This window comes from Salmo trutta, chromosome 14 (assembly GCF_901001165.1).
Source record: "Salmo trutta chromosome 14, fSalTru1.1, whole genome shotgun sequence".
Taxonomy (NCBI): domain Eukaryota; kingdom Metazoa; phylum Chordata; class Actinopteri; order Salmoniformes; family Salmonidae; genus Salmo; species Salmo trutta.
In genome coordinates, this window is record NC_042970.1 from 61404467 (window position 1) to 61422239 (window position 17773).

At 41.6% G+C, this 17773-nt stretch overlaps 1 protein-coding gene and 1 long non-coding RNA gene across 2 annotated transcripts; one reads left to right on the forward strand and one right to left on the reverse strand.

Annotated features, from left to right (window-relative positions):
- The first annotated feature begins 2371 nt into the window (after positions 1-2371).
- Positions 2372-4096, forward strand: LOC115208524 (uncharacterized). Its single transcript, XR_003881192.1, has 3 exons — positions 2372-2472; positions 3191-3258; positions 3503-4096. It is a non-coding gene; the product is annotated as an uncharacterized LOC115208524 (long non-coding RNA).
- A 761-nt stretch (positions 4097-4857) lies between these two features.
- LOC115208523 (3-oxo-5-alpha-steroid 4-dehydrogenase 2) lies at positions 4858-15114 on the reverse strand. Its single transcript, XM_029776652.1, has 5 exons — positions 14627-15114; positions 7610-7773; positions 6877-6978; positions 5559-5709; positions 4858-5392 (listed from the first exon to the last, which is right to left on the reverse strand). The coding sequence occupies exons 1-5, from the start codon at positions 14902-14904 to the stop codon at positions 5326-5328; spliced, it is 762 nt and encodes a 253-aa protein (XP_029632512.1). The 5' UTR covers positions 14905-15114; the 3' UTR covers positions 4858-5325.
- Positions 15115-17773: the final 2659 nt, after the last annotated feature.

Consider the following 17773-nt stretch of genomic DNA (forward strand, 5'->3'; position numbering starts at 1 on the left):
ATTCGCTATATCAAGTTTAATCAGTCATAACCTGGACCATCACAGCCTAGAACAAGACCAAACCAAACCGATGAAACTGGACCAAGACCCTGTACTTTCGACTATTTTATTTCTCTCTGCATTTTTGGGAAGGCCCCGTAAGTAAGCAGTTAGTCCACACCTGTTGTTTACGAAGATTTTTGATTTGATGTAGTTGTGGCTTTAAATGTTGTCATTGTTTGTTTAAACAAACAACATTTGTGCATAATAGTCCATTTATTGAGGCCAACTGAAGTGCATTGTCACAACTTTGATTTTCTTCACACCCTGAGGTTGCTTGCTATTCAGTAAAGTATATTTTCATGGCTTTAGAAAACCGTCGGCAGCTTGCCCCTCAGGGCAGATAGATCAAGATAAGCTTCTCCTTCAATAGAGAGAACACGTCAGTGTGTCCCACCCAAGACATCTGAAAAGGACCGGTTTGAAAGAAGCTCCCATTTCTCACAGCCTTTAAATGGGCCAACGTGGGTTTAGTTCCTGGTTCTCATAAGAAGTGATGTATACTGTGGTGCACAGGGAGTTGGGACTATTATGACTGATAGAGGCTCAGCTATCACTGCCCACTTAAGGCCAACTTCTTCATTGTACTGCTGCACCTTTTGTTCCCAACCACATTGTAACTAACCAGAACCCCACTTGATGCAGTGTCCCTAGGTGACATTTTTTCGGATAAAAAAAAAAAGAAGGTTAGCATTTAGAACATGTATGGGCAACTCCAGTCCTCAGGGGCGGGAGTGGTGTCACACTTTTTCCACAACCCAAATCGAAACAGCTAATGAAACTAATTGCATTCTAAACAAAAGATCATGATTTGTTGATTACTGGAGTAAGGTGTATTAGCTGGGGCTGGGGTAAAAGTGTGACACCAATCAGGCCCCCAAGGACTGGAGTTGCCCATCTCTGATTTAGTACATACTTTGCTTTTTTCACATATTGTTAGCTTTAGGTCTAACTGAACAGGTTATTTGGTAACACTTAAAATAAGGCCAACAGGTACTGTATAGGCCAACGCATTATTATGAGATCATATATAATGCTTTGAAGTCATAAGTTGTTGTACTTGTACCCCCACGTTTCCAACTGTCCCAGTCAGAGAAATAATCAGAACAATTATGTGAGTCTGCAATCTTGAATCTGATCCAAAAAGAATGGGGGAGTCGTCAACTTCGAGTGACTCCTTCTCCTGTTCACTCATCCTCGGCCAAGTTCAGGCTATAGCAGATGCCTCCTCATTCATTCCACACTAATCCTCTGTCAGTATCTGGTCTGCATCATCTGCGGTTCGAGCCACCACCGAACCTTATCTTTCTACCCCGTGTCACATGGGGTAGAACTGTTGTGCTGCACAGCCTTGAGCCTTCTACATTCCTGTCCAATGATGGCTGACCACAATGCAGCATCTTCTGTATAGCTACACCTCTTCTCTTTACACAACATTTTGTGTTCAGGCTGGATAGTAGTAGACAGTAGTAGTAGATTCCACTCTATTTTTTGGAGAGAGAGAGAGAGAGAGAGAGAGAGAGAGATATTGTTGGTAATGGGGCTATTTGGAGAATTGGGGTGTGTCCCAAACCTCTAATCAATTTTATAGAGCTTCAGAGAGAAGTGTTTATTAATGTAACAACGATGAATTGTCAACATTTAACCAGCCAAATGAACATAGCTTCTGCTTACCACTTCAACATGACATTGTGAACACAGTTTCTCGTCCTGGCAAAGTTGCAAACAAATGTTCTTTACATTAAAATTGTAGTCATTTAGCTGACGCTCTTATCAAGAGCGACTTACAGGAGCAAATACGGTAAAGTGCCTTGCTCAAGGGAACATCAACAGATTTTTCACATAAACCAGTGAGCTTTCAGTTACTGGCCCACCCATAGAGATGGAAAGAGGTTTCATCATTGCATCCGTGCCATTATGGCGTCTGTGACAGCATGGGCAGTGCCATTGAGACTAACTCCATTTTGAAGTAGTCTATTTTCTTCTTCACGATTGGCTGATCCCTCCTGATGACCCAGGTGCACATGACTCCAACAAGGTCACCAGGAGGGATCAGACAATGAAGTTGGAAGTCCCACACAGTAGACCTCATTAAAATAATGGCAGCCCTCCTTATTGCCTATGCGAAAATTGCCTTTTGGCCACTAGAGGCCTCTATCATTCTCTATGGGCCCAAAGCTCTTAACCACTAGGTGGCTAAAATATTGCCTACTTAATTATTAGTTCGTTTTTAAAAACGTTTGTTTCAAATATTGAGTGGAAAATTTGTTTTCAGTGAAAACAAATCATTTACTAATATGTATATAAGAGAGGTTGATTCTCTTTGCTGATATTATCCACATTGCACAATTAGCTCATTTCAGGAATCTTCAAGTCGACAATATTGCGAGGACCCAGAAATGGTGGACGTACGAGAAAGAGCTGATTCTGAAGGTGAGAACTAGCTAGCTAGCTAAACCAAGCCACTTGATACCAAACTTTCAGTTAGCCTGCCAGCTTTTACATTTGGTGAAATACGACATTACTGAAGGTCACAACAGGAAAAATATGTGTCATTGTATGTATGAAGCATTATGAATTAATGGTCTCTGAATGTATCATAAAGTCAGCTGTTTCACTAGCAAAAGCTAAACATAACTTAGCTAGCTAGCTAGCTGTGCTATGGCAGAGAATAGCCTTGTGCTTAAATGACTCAAATGGCAAGTCTAACTCAAGCAAGACAGTTATTCGTGCTATATTGCAATTTGATGACTGACCGGTTGAACAATTGAAAACTGTCAAGAGAAAATAAATGCATGGGACATGACACCCTTTTTAAAAAAGTCTACAGTTTGCCTGAATAGCAGGTTATAATGCATTAACAAATCAATGCTTCTTGTCATACATGTTTTCCTTATGCTTGTGGTTATAGTTGAGCCAAGTGCCTTTCAATCATGGGATTGCAGACTATCTGGAATAATTACAAAGTCTTGATTGTTATGGGCACGAGCCTTGGACTCATACACTGGGGTTGGACTCATACACTGGGGTTGGACTCATACACTGGGGTTGGACTCATACACTGGGGTTGGACTCATACACTGGGGGTGGTACAATGTCAAGTCTCACCCTGCACTACACAAGAATAAACAGGACTATGTTCCCGAACCAGGCATTGTGGCATATGTTTCACCACCTTAAGCCCCTGCCAAGGCAAAGTAGCTGGTGAAGGAGAGTGAGGTAAGCATGTTGGAGCTTTTTATTATTGTTATGTCATGAATCATGATTATCATCCTATCAATCTTGATGTAGTCTGTAACAATTTATCTCGGTACTCTAATCAAAGGCATGTCAAGGTCTTGTAGTAGCCTAAACATATTTAAAGTGACACATCCTTCAGTTGTGTAGATCACCTTCTTTCTGAGTTGACATGGTAGGGAACCACGAGTATCTTGTATCTTAATTTTTCTCTCTTTTGTTCCAGTGACGTACACATCCTTCAGAAAGGACAACACCTACTAGGCTATATAGTGGACTGAGACTATGAAGCCCCAGAGCTGGTTGAGGAAGAACTGGCTGTGGGCGGTTGGGGGGTCCTTTCTTGGCATCCATTTAACCACCTGGCTCATGCAGAGGGCTATGAGAAGCGTCGCTCGCTCTGAGATGGCACTGAAAGAGAAGGATTCCCAGGAGTGACTGGTGGTGAGGCGTTTTGCCAGTGGACTACTATCTATTTAACGACTCACGTGTGGAGTAAATGGAATTGAATTCTGAACTCAAGATAATGATGTAATTACCTGTGCTTGATTAGCTGTAAATGTTATTCCTCTGTTAGAGATCAAATTATGAATTTCACAATAAGTCAAACTCCAGAGTAACTTGCTAACAGGTGTGCGGAGTATGAACTTATTTCACCCAGGGAAGACCAGGGCTGCATTTCAAGACACTTTACAGACGTCACATAATCGATTACATTTAAAATGTTAGACTTGAAAGCAATTGTTTGATTCTTTCCATTAAAACAAATCTTGAGATTATATTAAATTAGACCAAGGAGTGGGCTTAAGTACCATCGCAATTGAGTGCAATATTTTTCATTTAACCTTTAACTAAGCAAGTAAATATTGGGACCTCCATTCTTAACATGTTCCATCTTAAACATCTCTAAAGCCTTTTTCACTTTATCGTGCTGACCCAAACTGTGCTGTGCTGGTTCAGGGATTTTATTTTCACATGCTCCTTTCCAGCATGGTTCCAGAAACGATGGTGAATGCATAACCAGGCCAGCGCAATACAGCTCGGCTGGCTCAGTAAGGTGGAAAGCGTTTCATCTTTTCCGTCATAGGCACTGCTCTTTCGCCAGATCAGTGCCAATGAAGGAAATTAGAAAGCCACCTTGGATTGAAATATTGATGTGGCCAATGTCTGCTTTTAGTGGACTATCATGTTGTTGCGCTCTCTAAAACATGATACCCACATGAAAAAGCTTATACTACCCTCTAGGGGTAGAATAGGAGGATTACAACTACTGTCGTGTCATAACACGTACTGTTAAGCTTGTCTGTCAAGAACCTCAGTGATGCACTAGCTCGACTAGTTGCCGAGGGTGGCAATGTTTGCCATCTCTCTGGAACTTGATTGATGAATATCACTGCGTAGCCAGATATTCAAGTTACATGATTTCCAGTAAGCTGAGCCTTTGTCCCACCTAATGAAGGATGACATTGCCTTTGGACTTATCTAATCAACCAAGCAAGCATGAAATTAAAAAGTATAATAACATATGCAGCAGTTATTAATCACATATTTGATCAACTGCATAAGAAAAACAGACCAGGGTTTTTTTCAGACCCAAGGTAAATAAGCAGAGATTTAATGAGCCTTTCCAAAAGTGAAGTAGTTAGTCTGTCCAAGAGATACATTTTTGCACAAAGAAGAAAAGGCTGTCCGTCATCCCTTCGACATAAAATCTGTTATTCTTTCAAGACCTACCCACCACTCCCCTTTCTCTTCATCTTGAATTCTTTATCCTTCATTGAGCTTTGATCAGGATGAATGCTGCCACATAATTCATTCCTCCAAGCATTTGAGTATGGCATTACAGATATGTTGCTGCAAGTGTGGAATATGATAGCTCTGAGTACAATGAGATGATAGGTTCAATATATCTAGTTAATGAAAGCTAAAGCCTGGTTAAATGGGCAATATAGGACAAGCATTTCAGAGTTCAGTAAATGCCAATATCATGACTAATGATTTTAGCTAGGTCAGTCCATTTATTAAGGCTTCTCTGGTTTGCTGTTCTTCTTATAATATGAAAGGTATCACAGCTTTCCTCGACCGAGGGTAGTCTTCAAACTTCTCTTGGTAGTACCTGAAAGAGAAGAGTGTCAGATTGAAGGAATCATACTACCATGCAAACAAGACAGTCCATGCTTAGTGCTTTGCTGAAAGATCTATAGTTGTATCAATACCAGTGAACACGAGTGTATGAGCATGAAGAGATTACAGAAGGCTCTTGAGCTTGTAACTGTCAGTACCTGTGGTGGTGGTAGGCCCGCGGTCCAATCGAGCACATAGTGAAAAGGGCAAAGGAGAACGTTGTCAGGGACCACGTTGCTAGGGCATACCCACACCACTCCAGAATCTCTCCAAAGAAGTTTGCTCCGGAGACATACTCAAACATTCCCCCTGGAATATAAAGTGTCAGACATTTAATTCAGTATAGTAGTAATGAAGTAGAGTCTGTACACATACCTTAAAAGGAGTTCACAACATTTCAATCCCTGACCTTTCAGACCCTACTTCATATCTGCTACATTTTTTTGACCCAGCACCCCATGTCAAGGGATCCATGTTTGAATATACTACTTGGATAGTTAATTCAACCCGAAGGTGGGTGAAAACAGATCTGCTGTAGCCTTCATCTCTGTTTAATTTTTCTCCAGCTTTTTCCGCATGGTTCTGATAATAGTTGCAAGATGTTCCTTTTGAACCTTTCCATGAGGTAATGGCCCAGAAAGCTGGAATGTTTGCTTCCTGTGTCTGAAGTTTCTTGGCCAAACTTTGAATGCCTTGTGTACGTTGCTCACAATCTTCTATGACCCTGGTGATTACATTAGCAATTAAAGGCCCAATGCAGAAGTTTTTTATATCAATATCAAATCATTTCTGGGTAACAATTAAGTACCTTACTGTAATAGATTTCTATTAAAATGGGCAAAAACAGCTTTTTAGCAACAACAAATCTTTCAAGCTAGAATTTTCCCAGGACCATCTGTGAGTGGTCTGAGTGAGGAGGGGGAAACTGAAAAATAGCTGTTATTGGCAGAGAGGTTTGGAACTCTGTTATTGGTCTATTAATCAATTTACCACAAGGCGATGTCACCATGGAAAGCCAAAACCAGCAATTATCAGGAAATTGTTTTTTCACACATTTACACTATTAGTGTCATTAGCTGTTGTACAGTATGATCTAAAACACAGGAAAAAATGTTGACTGCACTGGGCCTTTAAACATCTTTCGATCAGCAAAGCAAAAGGAAGTAGAGATAAATGCAAAAGGTCACATTGACACCAGAATGTTCTGAATATGCTCTGCGTGTTCTGTTCATCATCACATGGCTGTGCAGACAGTGACTAAGTAAAGAATATGGAACGGAGAAAAAAAAATGTATGCATTCACTACTGTAAGTCGCTCTGGATAAGAGCGTCTGCTAAAATGACAAATGTAAAACAAATGTAAAAATTTAACATGGTTATTTGGCTAAAGTTCCACGTTTTTGCTATCGTTTCACAAGACTGGAACATATGCCGAAACACTGCTGGACATCTGTTATCCAGAATTCCATCGGGTACCTTTTGGAATCTTGTAAACAACCTCTCCGGGTTTTCTCAAATTTAGAAGAATGTGATCGCTGTGAATGTTGATGGCCATTCCCAGGAAAAACATCAGCAAACCTGAAAAAAAAACAATACAGGTGCTTAATGCAAACCACATTCTAGTTCTATAAAAAAACTCAAATGTATGAGCTGTTAAAAGCTTTCATGCTGGCAGAAGCTTGTACAATGCGACCCCAAACTCAGACTTTGTCAACAAATCATTATTTCTATTCTTGTGGAAGAATGTTGTCAAAATAGTCATCCCATATCCTGCTGGGACCAAAAAATGCATGTTCTGAAGAATCTAGCCTCATTAACTGACCAATAAACACAGAACATTGGCAAGGAGGAAGCAAATGCCAACTTCACAGCTCCAGGCTGAAAGCCTCAAAGTTCTCTGGCCAGATTAGAGTCTCCCAGACTGCATGGCTGGTTTTCCTGTTATGTGTTTTCCTAACCAATTACATTTTTTTAAAATTGATCTCAGACTTAATCTACAGTAGCTCTAGCAGTTATCAAATGTTACCCTTTAAAGGTTGAAATTACATTACTTTGTAAATAAATCTATAGCATTTATTTAGGGCTTCGACATAGGATACCAAATGACTGCCAAATGTCCGTGAACATCATCCATGCACTGTAATATTCTGAATAAGGGCTGGGAAAAGACTGCTAAACCATTTCCGCTTGGATCTCAGATCTCACTTACCGGTGCCTAGACGAATGTCGGTCTGCCACGCGTCATCGTACGTGGCACAGTGGAGCATGTAGTGGCCTTGGAGAAAACCGTTGACGGAACAGAAGACTACCGCAGAGAAGACAATGTAGAGAGGAGAAGGGCGGCCTTTGGTCAGCAAGGAGTAGATGAACGTTCTTGCAAAAAATAGAAAAATATTGATTTAAGAAATCAAGTCAAAGATGGGTCACTATAGCACTGCTGTGTACAAACTGAGTACCTGGAAGCCATGCAGGGCCACGTTTCTTAACGTAGATAGAAATAGATTTTGTAGAACAAACAGTCCCTTGTAACAAGAAGAATAAGGGATCACGTCATCTCTTCATTACATTTCTATCTGCGACGTTCTACAAAGTTGTGCCCTATACTGATCAAGTGGGTACTGTTTAACGAACGGTTCCCCTCCCTTCTCCTTACAACCTGGGCCTCTAGTCAATCTACATACATACTTCCCATTCCCTGTAACACTAGTAAACAATGGAACATGATTTTAGTTACATCCTGGGGCACATCTGTTCTGACTTCTGCTCCTTCCTCACCTGTTATTTGAGTGAACGCAAGGTAAGGGCTTATGTGCTTGGTGGCTCATGTTCAGTGGGGCACACAATATTGCAACAGAACTAAAAATATAGTTTCTTATTGGACAAGTTCAGGTATTACCTCCCCGTTTCGAAACATTTTCTCCATACTGGACATGACCCTGTTGAGTGAAGTTTGATATGGCAGCAGATATGGTGACGATAAGAAATGCGGTGACTAACATACAGTCATGGAAGTGTGCTGACCTGGTTTAAGGGCAGTTGTCAGATTGACGCACGTTCAATTCCCTACTATGTAAATATGTTCACACCCGGTCACGTTTGAGAGTTCTCCACAGGTTTTGACTATGTAAGAGATCAGACAACAGTAGGATTGTCAAATGTTTGCCTGCCGACAGTGCTTAACACCTTTGACCAGTGTTGGTAGTCAATCTCTTTTGTGTTCATACAGCAAAGACCTTGAAGTCATGGGCCACTCAGCTTTGTAAAAATACTGCAAACCAGAAGGTGGCAGTTGCAATGTTTGGCAAGCCATGTCCGTGTGTGTTGCTTTATGGTCGAGTCAATGTTAGCTAGCTGCGCTATTGTTGCTATTGTTGTAGAAAGCCCTTGCTGATACTAAATAGCAATATAACTAACTAGCAAGATGACAAAGAAACTATTTGATTGACACTCCATAATTGCATACAGCCCATAGATACATTTTAGCTAGCTGGCAAAAATGTGCTAAATGGTTAGCATGTTTCGTTAACTAGCTAGCTCTTGTGCTGAACTTACTACAAATAATTTCAATCGAAAGTTAGCAAAAATAGAGGTAAATACTTGTCTATTTATGGAAAAATTACATTGATTAACTATTTGGTCCTATTACAGTTTATTTCTTACTAATGGCATTGCCTACTCCAGATGATTCATTTTTAAAATCATATGAGCAAAAAATATTTCATTTTATTTGGAATGTTATGCCAGACAAAATTAAACATGCCTATTTATATTTTACCTTTTTAACTAGTGGAAAAGGGAGAAGGTAGGGAAGTTGTTTGCCTGCTTTATATCAAATTGGCTGAAAGGAACTGGCATAAATAGAAAAATATACCAGTTTCATCTGAGGACAAAAATTTGGACAGCTGCGCCATACAGGCTGCAAAATAAATGGGAGGAGATTTTCGATGTACCAATTCCATGGCACATGGTTTATAAACTGGTACAAAAAACTACACTTGACTCAACACTTAGAGTTTTTCAATTTAAATGATATCAAATTCTCGCCACCAACAGAATGCTATATAGTTGAAGTCAGAAGTTTACATACACCTTAGCCAAATACATTTAAACTCAGTTTTCACAATTCCTGACATTTAATCCTAGTAAAAATTCCCTGTCTTAGGTCAGTTAGGATCACCACTTTATTTTAAGAATGTGAAATGTCAGAATAATAGTAGAGAGAATGATTTATTTCAGCTTTTATTTCTTTCATCACATTCCTAGTGGGTCAGAAGTTTACATACACTCAATTAGTATTTGGTAGCATTGCCTTTAAAATGTTTAACTTGGGTCAAACATTTCGGGTAGCCTTCCACAAGCTTCCCACAATAAATTGGGTGAATTTTGGCCCATTCCTCCAGACAGAGCTGGTGTAACACACACGCTTTTTCAGTTCTGCCCACAAATGTTCTATGGGATTGAGGTCAGGGCTTTGTGATGGCCACTCCAATACCTTGACTTTGTTGTCCTTAAGCCATTTTGCCACAACTTTGGAAGTATGCTTGGGGTCATTGTCCATTTGGAAGACCCATTTGCGACCAAGCTTCAACTAACTGATTGATGTCTTGATGTTGCTTCAATATATCCACATAGTTTTCCTACCTCATGATGCCATCTATTTTGTGAAGTGCACCAGTCCCTCCTGCAGCAAAGCACCCCCACAACATGAATCAAATCAAAGTTTATTTGTAACGTGTGCTGAATACAACAGGTGTAGACCTTACAGTGAAATGCTTACTTACAGGCTCTAACCAATTGACACAATGCAGATAGAGCGGTTAGCCACTGTGCGGGGGCACTGGTTGGTCGGCCCAATTGAGGTAGTATGTACATAAATGTATAGCTAAAGTGACTGTGCATATATGATATAAATAGAGAGTAGCAGCAGCATAAAAAGAGGGGTTGGGGGACCTGTTCAGGAGTCTTATGGCTTGGGGGTAAAAACTTTTGAGAAGCCTTTTTGTCCTAGACTTGGCACTCTGGTACCGCTTGCCATGCGGTATTAGAGAAAACAGTCTATGACTGGGGTGGCTGGGGTCTTTGACAATTTTTAGGGCCTTCCTCTGACACCGCCTGGTGTAGAGGTCCTGGATGGCAGGCAGCTTAGCCCCAGTGATGTACACGGCCGTACGCACTACCCTTTGTAGTGCCTTGCGGTCAGAGGCTGAGCAGTTGCCGTACCAGGCAGTGATGCAACCAGTCAGGATGCTCTCGATGTTGCAGCTATAGAACCTTTTGAGGATCTGAGGACCCATGTCAAATCTTTTTAGTTTCCTGAGGGGGAATAGGCTTTGTCGTGCCCTCTTCACGACTGTCTTGGTGTGTTTGGACCATTCTAGTTTGTTGTTAATGTGGACACCAAGGAACTTGAAGCTCTCAAACTGCTCCACTACAGCCCTGTCAATGAGAATGGGGGCGTGCTCGGTCCTCCTTTTCCTGTAGTCCACAATAATCTCCTTAGTCTTGGTTACGTTGAGGGAGAGGTTGTTGTTCTGGCACCACCCGGTCAGGTCTCTGACTTCCTCCATATAGGCTGTCTCGTCGTTGTCGGTGATCAGGCCTACCACTGTTGTGTCGTCTGCAAACTTAATGATGGTGTTGGAGTCGTGCCTGGCCATGCAGTCATGGGTGAACAGGGAGTACAGGAGGGGACTGAGCACGCACCCTTGGGGAGCTCCAGTGTTGAGGATCAGTGTGGCAGATGTGTTGCTACCTACCCTCACCACCTGGGGGCGGCCCGTCAGGAAGTCCAGGATCCAGTTGCAGAGGGAGGTGTTTAGTCCCAGGATCCTTAGCTTAGTGATGAGCTTTGAGGGTACTATGGTGTTGAACGCTGAGCTGTAGTCAATGAATAGCATTCTCACGTAAGTGTTCCTTTTGTCCAGGTGGGAAAGGGCAGTGTGGAGTGCAATAGAGATTGCATCATCTGTGGATCTGTTTGGGCGGTATGCAAATTGGAGTGGGTCTAGGATTTCTGGGATAATGGTGTTGATGTGAGCCATTACCAACATTTCAAAGCACTTCATGGCTACATATGTGAGTGCTACAGGTCTGTAGTCATTTAGGCACGTTGCCTTTGTGTTCTTGGGCACAGGGACTATGGTGGTCTGCTTGAAACATGCTGGTATTACAGACTTAATCAGGGACATGTTGAAAATGTCAGTGAAGACACCTGCCAGTTGGTCAGCACATGCCTTGGTAATCTGTCTGGCCCCGCAGCCTTGTTTATGTTGACATGTTTAACCTCACTAGGGTAGGGGGCACTATTTTCACATCCGGATGAAAAGGGTACCCAAAGTAAACTGCCTGCTACTCAGGCCCAGAAGCTAGGATATGCATATAATTAGTAGATTATAATGTATGTGAGTATAACAGAACTGAAATGGCAGGCGAAAACCTGAGGAAAATCCATCCAGGAAGTGCCATTACTTTGAAATGGCTGTTTTTCCAATGAAAGCCTATCCACCATTTAAAGGGATAGGACCCAGATTCTGTTCCCTATGGCTTCCACTAGTTGTGAACAGTCTTTAGACATTGTTTCAGGCTTTTATTCTGAAAAATGAGGGAGAATGACAACATTGAGTGAGTGGACCCTGGGATGTCCTCAGAGCTGGTTACTGCGCGCAACCGAGAGCACGCCTTTCTTGTTTTCCTTTTATATTGACGAAGCTTTTGTCCGGTTGAAATATTATCGATTATTTATGCTAAAAACAACCTGAGGATTGATTATAAACATTGTTTGACATGTTTCTACGAACTTTACGGATACTATTTGGAATTTTCGTCTGCCTCTTGTGACCGCATTTGAGCCATTGGATTACTGAACAAAACACGCCAACAAAATGGAGGTTTTTGGATATAAAGAGGGACTCAAACAAAACAAACATTTATTGTGGAACATGGAGTCTTGTGAGTGCAACCATATGAAGATCATCAAAGGTAAGTGATTCATTTTATTGCTATTTCTGACTTTCGTGACTAATCTACTTGGCTGGTAACTGTACGTAATGTTTTGTGTGCTGAGCGCTGTCCTCAGATAATCATATGGTTTGCTTTCGCCATAAAGCCTTTTTGAAATCTGATATGGCGGCTGTATTAACAAGAAGTTAAGCTTTATTTTGATGTATAACACATATATTATCAAGAATGTTAAATATTTGAATTGAGTATTTTTGAATTTCGCGCTTTGCAATTTCACTGGATGTTGGCCAGGTGGGACGCTACCGTCCCAGGTACCCGTATGAAGTTAAAGCTCTTACTCACGTCGGCTACGGAGAGCGTGATCACACAGTCACCTGGAACAGCTGATGCTCTCATGCATGCCTCAGTGTTGCTTGCCTCGATGCGAGCATAGAAGTGATTTAGCTCGTCTGGTAGGCTCGTGTCACTGGGCAGCTCGCGGCTGTGCTTCCCTTTGTAGTCTGTAATAGTTTGCAAGCCCTACCACATAAGACGAGCGTTGGAGCCCGTGTAGTATGATTCAATCTTAGCCCTGTATTGACGCTTTGCCTGTTTGATGGTCCGTCGCAGGGCATAGCAGGATTTATTGTAAGCTTCCGGGTTAAAGTCCCGTACCTTGAAAGCGGCAGCTCTACCCTTTAGCTCTGTGCGAATGTTGCCTGTAATCCATGGCTTCTGGTTGGGATATGTACGTACAGTCACTGTGGGGACGACGTCCTCGATGCACTTATTGATAAAGCCAGTGACTGATGTGGTGTACTCCTCAATGCCATCGGAAGAATCCCGGAACATTTTCCAGTCTGTGATAGCAAAACAGTCCTGTAGTTTAGCATCTGCTTCATCTGACCACTTTTTTATAGACCAAGTCACTGCTGCTTCCTGCTTATTTTTCTACTTGTAAGCAGGAATCAGGAGGATAGAGTTGTGGTCAGATTTACCAAATGGAGGGCGAGGGAGAGCTTTGTACGCATCTCTGTGTGTGGAGTACATGTGATCTAGAATTGCTTTCCCTCTGGTTGCACATTTAACATGTTGATGGAAATTTGGTAGAACTGATTTAAGTTTCCCTGCATTAAAGTCTGCTGCCACCCATGTGCTTCACGGTTGGGATGGTGTTCTTCGGCTTGCAAGCATCCCCCTTTTTCCTCCAAACATAACGATGGTCATTACGGCCAAAAAGTTATATTTTTGTTTCATCAGACCAGAGGACATTTCTCCAAAAAGTACGATCTTTGTCCCCATGTGCAGTTGCAAACCGCAGTCTGGCTTTTTTATGGCGGTTTAGGAGCAGTGGCTTCTTCCTTGCTGAGCGGCCTTTCAGGTTATGTCGATATAGGACTCGTTTTACTGTGGGTATAGATACTTTTGTACCTGTTTCCTCCAGCATCTTCACAAGGTCCTTTGCTGTTGCTCTGGGATTGATTTGCACTTTTCTCTAGGAGACAGAACGCGTCTCTTTCCTGAGCGGTATGACGGCTGCGTGGTCCCATGGTGTTAATACTTGCGTACTATTGTTTTTACAGATGAACGGGGTACCTTCAGGCATTTGGAAATTGCTCCCAAGGATGAACCAGACTTGTGGAGGTCTACAATTTTCTTTCTGAGGTCTTGGCTGATTTCTTCAGATTTTCCCATGATGTCAAGCAAAGAGGCACTGGGATTGAAGGTAGGCCTTGAAATACATCCACAGGTACACGTCCAATTGACTCAAATGATGTCAATTAGCCTCTCAGAAGCTTCTAAAGCCATGACATCATTTTCTGGAATTTTCCAAAATGTTTAAAGGCACAGTCAACTTAGTGTATGTAAACTTCTGACCCACTGGAATTGTGATACAGTAAATGATAAGTGAAATAATCTGTCTGTAAACAATTGTTGGAAAAATTACTTGTGTCATGCACAAAGTAGATGTCCTAACCGACTTGCCAAAACTATAGTTTGTTAACAAGAAATTTGTGGAGTGGTTGAAAAATGAGTTTTAATGACACCAACCTTAGTGTATGTAAACTTCCGACTTCAACTGTATGTTCAACACCTTTTAAGTGAAATATATCTGCTGTTGCCCCAAAAAATGTGTCCATATGTTTCAGCTGATTTATGAGTTAAAAGATCCAAGACTCCATTGAAAGTTGGTATGTGGACATAGTCTGGTCCCACCATCACAGATCTAATTCTGCTGGCTAGACAATACTTACAGATCGGGGACCAATCTAATGTGTACACATACCTTTGGAAGTAGTGCAGACAGAAGGTCCAGAGAAGCAGGTCTTTGCCCAGGCTGGGCTGTGTGTCGGTGGAGAGCAGAAGGAGCATGGGCACCAAGAAAGAAGGCAGTTCCTGAAGGAACCAGGCCAGCTTGGCAGGGCAGGTCCTCCCTGGGGTCCCATCCAAGGTCACGTAGCGTCCGTACGGGGTCTGGGTCCTGGTCTGCTGAAGAAGATACGCCACCGCACCGACGATGAAGCCCCAGCTGAGGTAGTGGATCACATTCTCCTTGCACTCCATTATTATCCCCCTCTCCTTCTCTCCTTTCTTCTCCTTCTCTTCCTTCAGGTCCTTGTGTCCAGCAAAGCTTCCACGGTCTCCACTGTCAAGACCGAGTAGCCTCCATCTGTGTATGCTGGTGTGAGACGTGTGTGAATGGGAGAGGCACACTTACTACTCCCAACTCCTCCCCTTTAAAACAACGGGAGTCTCTCATGTTTCAGTCACTGTTGAAATCTGAGAAGGAGCATGATCTTGCTGGTTAAGTAAGCGTGCTTTATGTAAGTAGTTTGTATGTAACTTCTCTGCACTACTATAATTTGAGTGTGAAACATCACCAAGATTAAAACATTTTTAAACCCAAAGGAGTGATTACATATTTTTTTGTCTTTGTTTTTTTAAAGTAAAGGATAACTTACATGTACAATTGCAGAACAAATAGACCTAGACAAAATCATTAACATTGCCCTCCAGTCTTTGCCTACCACATATACCACTATACTGATGTTTTTGATCAGAGTTGGTCAGAGTTGGCCATTGGCCGTTCAATCTCCTCAAGAATGTATAAGATTTGCCATGAGGAACTCTGTCTGGAAAGGAGTAAATTGTTTCAAAAGGAGCTTGGTAGTCTTCCAACGTCAGTGACATTGTACTGTGAGAGAAGAGCAGGTTTTGGTACTAACACATTACAGGGATTACATAATCAGATTACAAAAATGAAGTAACTGTAATCGGACCAAATTACTTAAAATAAATTGTTTAATCGGATAACAGTTACATTCTTAAAAACAGCTGATTACATTTTTGATTATTACTTAATATAAAATCAAGATGCAAGTATTTGCCTCAAACACACTAAAATGGCAGGTTTTCTGGAAGCTGTGCTGAGCAACACAGCCTGGGATTTTGATCTTTTCTAATCTATTTGAAATCTCAAAAATGGCCAAATTTGCTCTGAAACAATTTTTTAACCAAAAACGTCAGATCCCACTTATGGAGAACTGAATCGTCCCACCTTTCATCAGGATCTTTGTGTCAAATGGACAGTAGTCAACACAGCTCCATCCAGTTCACTTCTCATGCACTGGAATGACACACATGACAAATCAAATCAAATTGTATTTGTCACATGCGCCAAACACAACAGGTGTAGGCCTAACCGTGAAATGCTTACTTACAAGCCCTTAACCAACAATGCAGTTCAAGAAAGAGTTAAGAAAATATTTACGAAATAAACTAAAGTAAAAAATAATAAAAACGAACAGAATAAAATAACAATAAAGAGGCTATATACCGGGGGTACCAGTACCGAGTCAATGTGTGTTTGGACCATGATAGTTTGTTGGTGATGTGGACACCAAGGACCTTGAAACTCGACTTAGCTTACTCAGCTAAATCTCTATTTTCCTTGAAAATGTGTACACTAAAACCTACCTGTCTGTTTTTGCAGAGAGATATACACTACTGTTCAAAAGTTTGGGGTCACTTAGAAATGTCCTTGTTTTTGAAAGAAAATCTATTTTTTTGTCTATTAAAATAACATCAAATTGATCAGAAATAGAGTCTAGACATTGTTGATGTTGTAAATAACTATTGTAGCTGGAAACGGCAGATTTTTTATGGAATATCTACATAGGCGTACAGAGGCCCATTATCAGCAACCATCACTCCTGTGTTCCAATGGCACGTTGTGTTAGCTAATTGATCATTAGAAAACCCTTTTGCAATTGTGTTAGCACAGCTGAAAACTGGCCTTCTTTAGACTAGTTGAGTATTTGGAGCATCAGCATTTGTGGGTTCGATTACAGGCTCAAAATGTCCAGAAACAAAGAACTTTCTTATGAACCTCATCAGTCTATTCTTGTTCTGAGAAATGAAGGCTATTCCATGCGAGAAATTGCCAAGAAACTGAAAATCTCGTACAATGCTGTGTACTACTCCCTTCACAGGCCTTCCCTGTGGCTCAGTTGGTAGAGCATGGTGTTTGCAACGCCAGGGTTGTGGGTTTGATTCCCACGGGGGGCTAGTACGAACACAAAAAAGAAAAAAAATTATGAAATGTATGCATTCACTACTGTAAGTCGCTCTGGATAAGAGCGTCTGCTAAATGACTAAAATGTAATGTAAATGTAAATTCACAGAACAGCACAAAATGGCTCTAACCAGAATAGGAAGAGGAGTGGGAGGCCCCGGTGCACAACTGAGCAAGAGGACAAGTACATTAGAGTGTCTAGTTTGAGAAACACACGCCTCACAATTCATCAACTGGCAGTTTCATTAAATAGTACCCGCAAAACACCAGTCAATGTCAAAAGTGAAGAGGTGACTCTGGGATGCTGGCCTTCTAGGTAGAGTTGCAAAGAAAAAGCCATAGCTCAGACTGGCCAATAAAAAAAAAAGATTAACATGGGCTAAAGGACACAGACACTGGACAGAGGAAGATTGGAAGTTTGAGGTGTTCAGATCACAAAGAAGAACATTCGTGAGATGCAGAAAAGATGCTGGAGGAGTGCTTTACGCCATTTGTCATGCATGGTGGAGTGTGATGGTCTGGGGGTGCTTTGGTGGTGGTAAAGTGGGAGATTTGTACAGGGTAAAAGGGATCTTGAAGAAGGAAGGCTATCCCTTTATACCCTGTGGACGGCGCGTAATTGGAGCCAATTTCCTCCTACAACAGGACAATGACCCAAAGCACAGCTCCAAACTATGCAAGAACTATTTAGGGAAGAAGCAGTCAGGTCTTAAGGGAGTGGCCACCACAGTCACCGGATCTCAACTCAATTGAGCTGTTGTGGGTGTAGCTTGACTGTATGGTACCCATCAAGCCAATCCAACTTGTGGGAGGTGCTTCAGGACGCATGGGGTGAAATCTCTTCAGATTACCTCAACA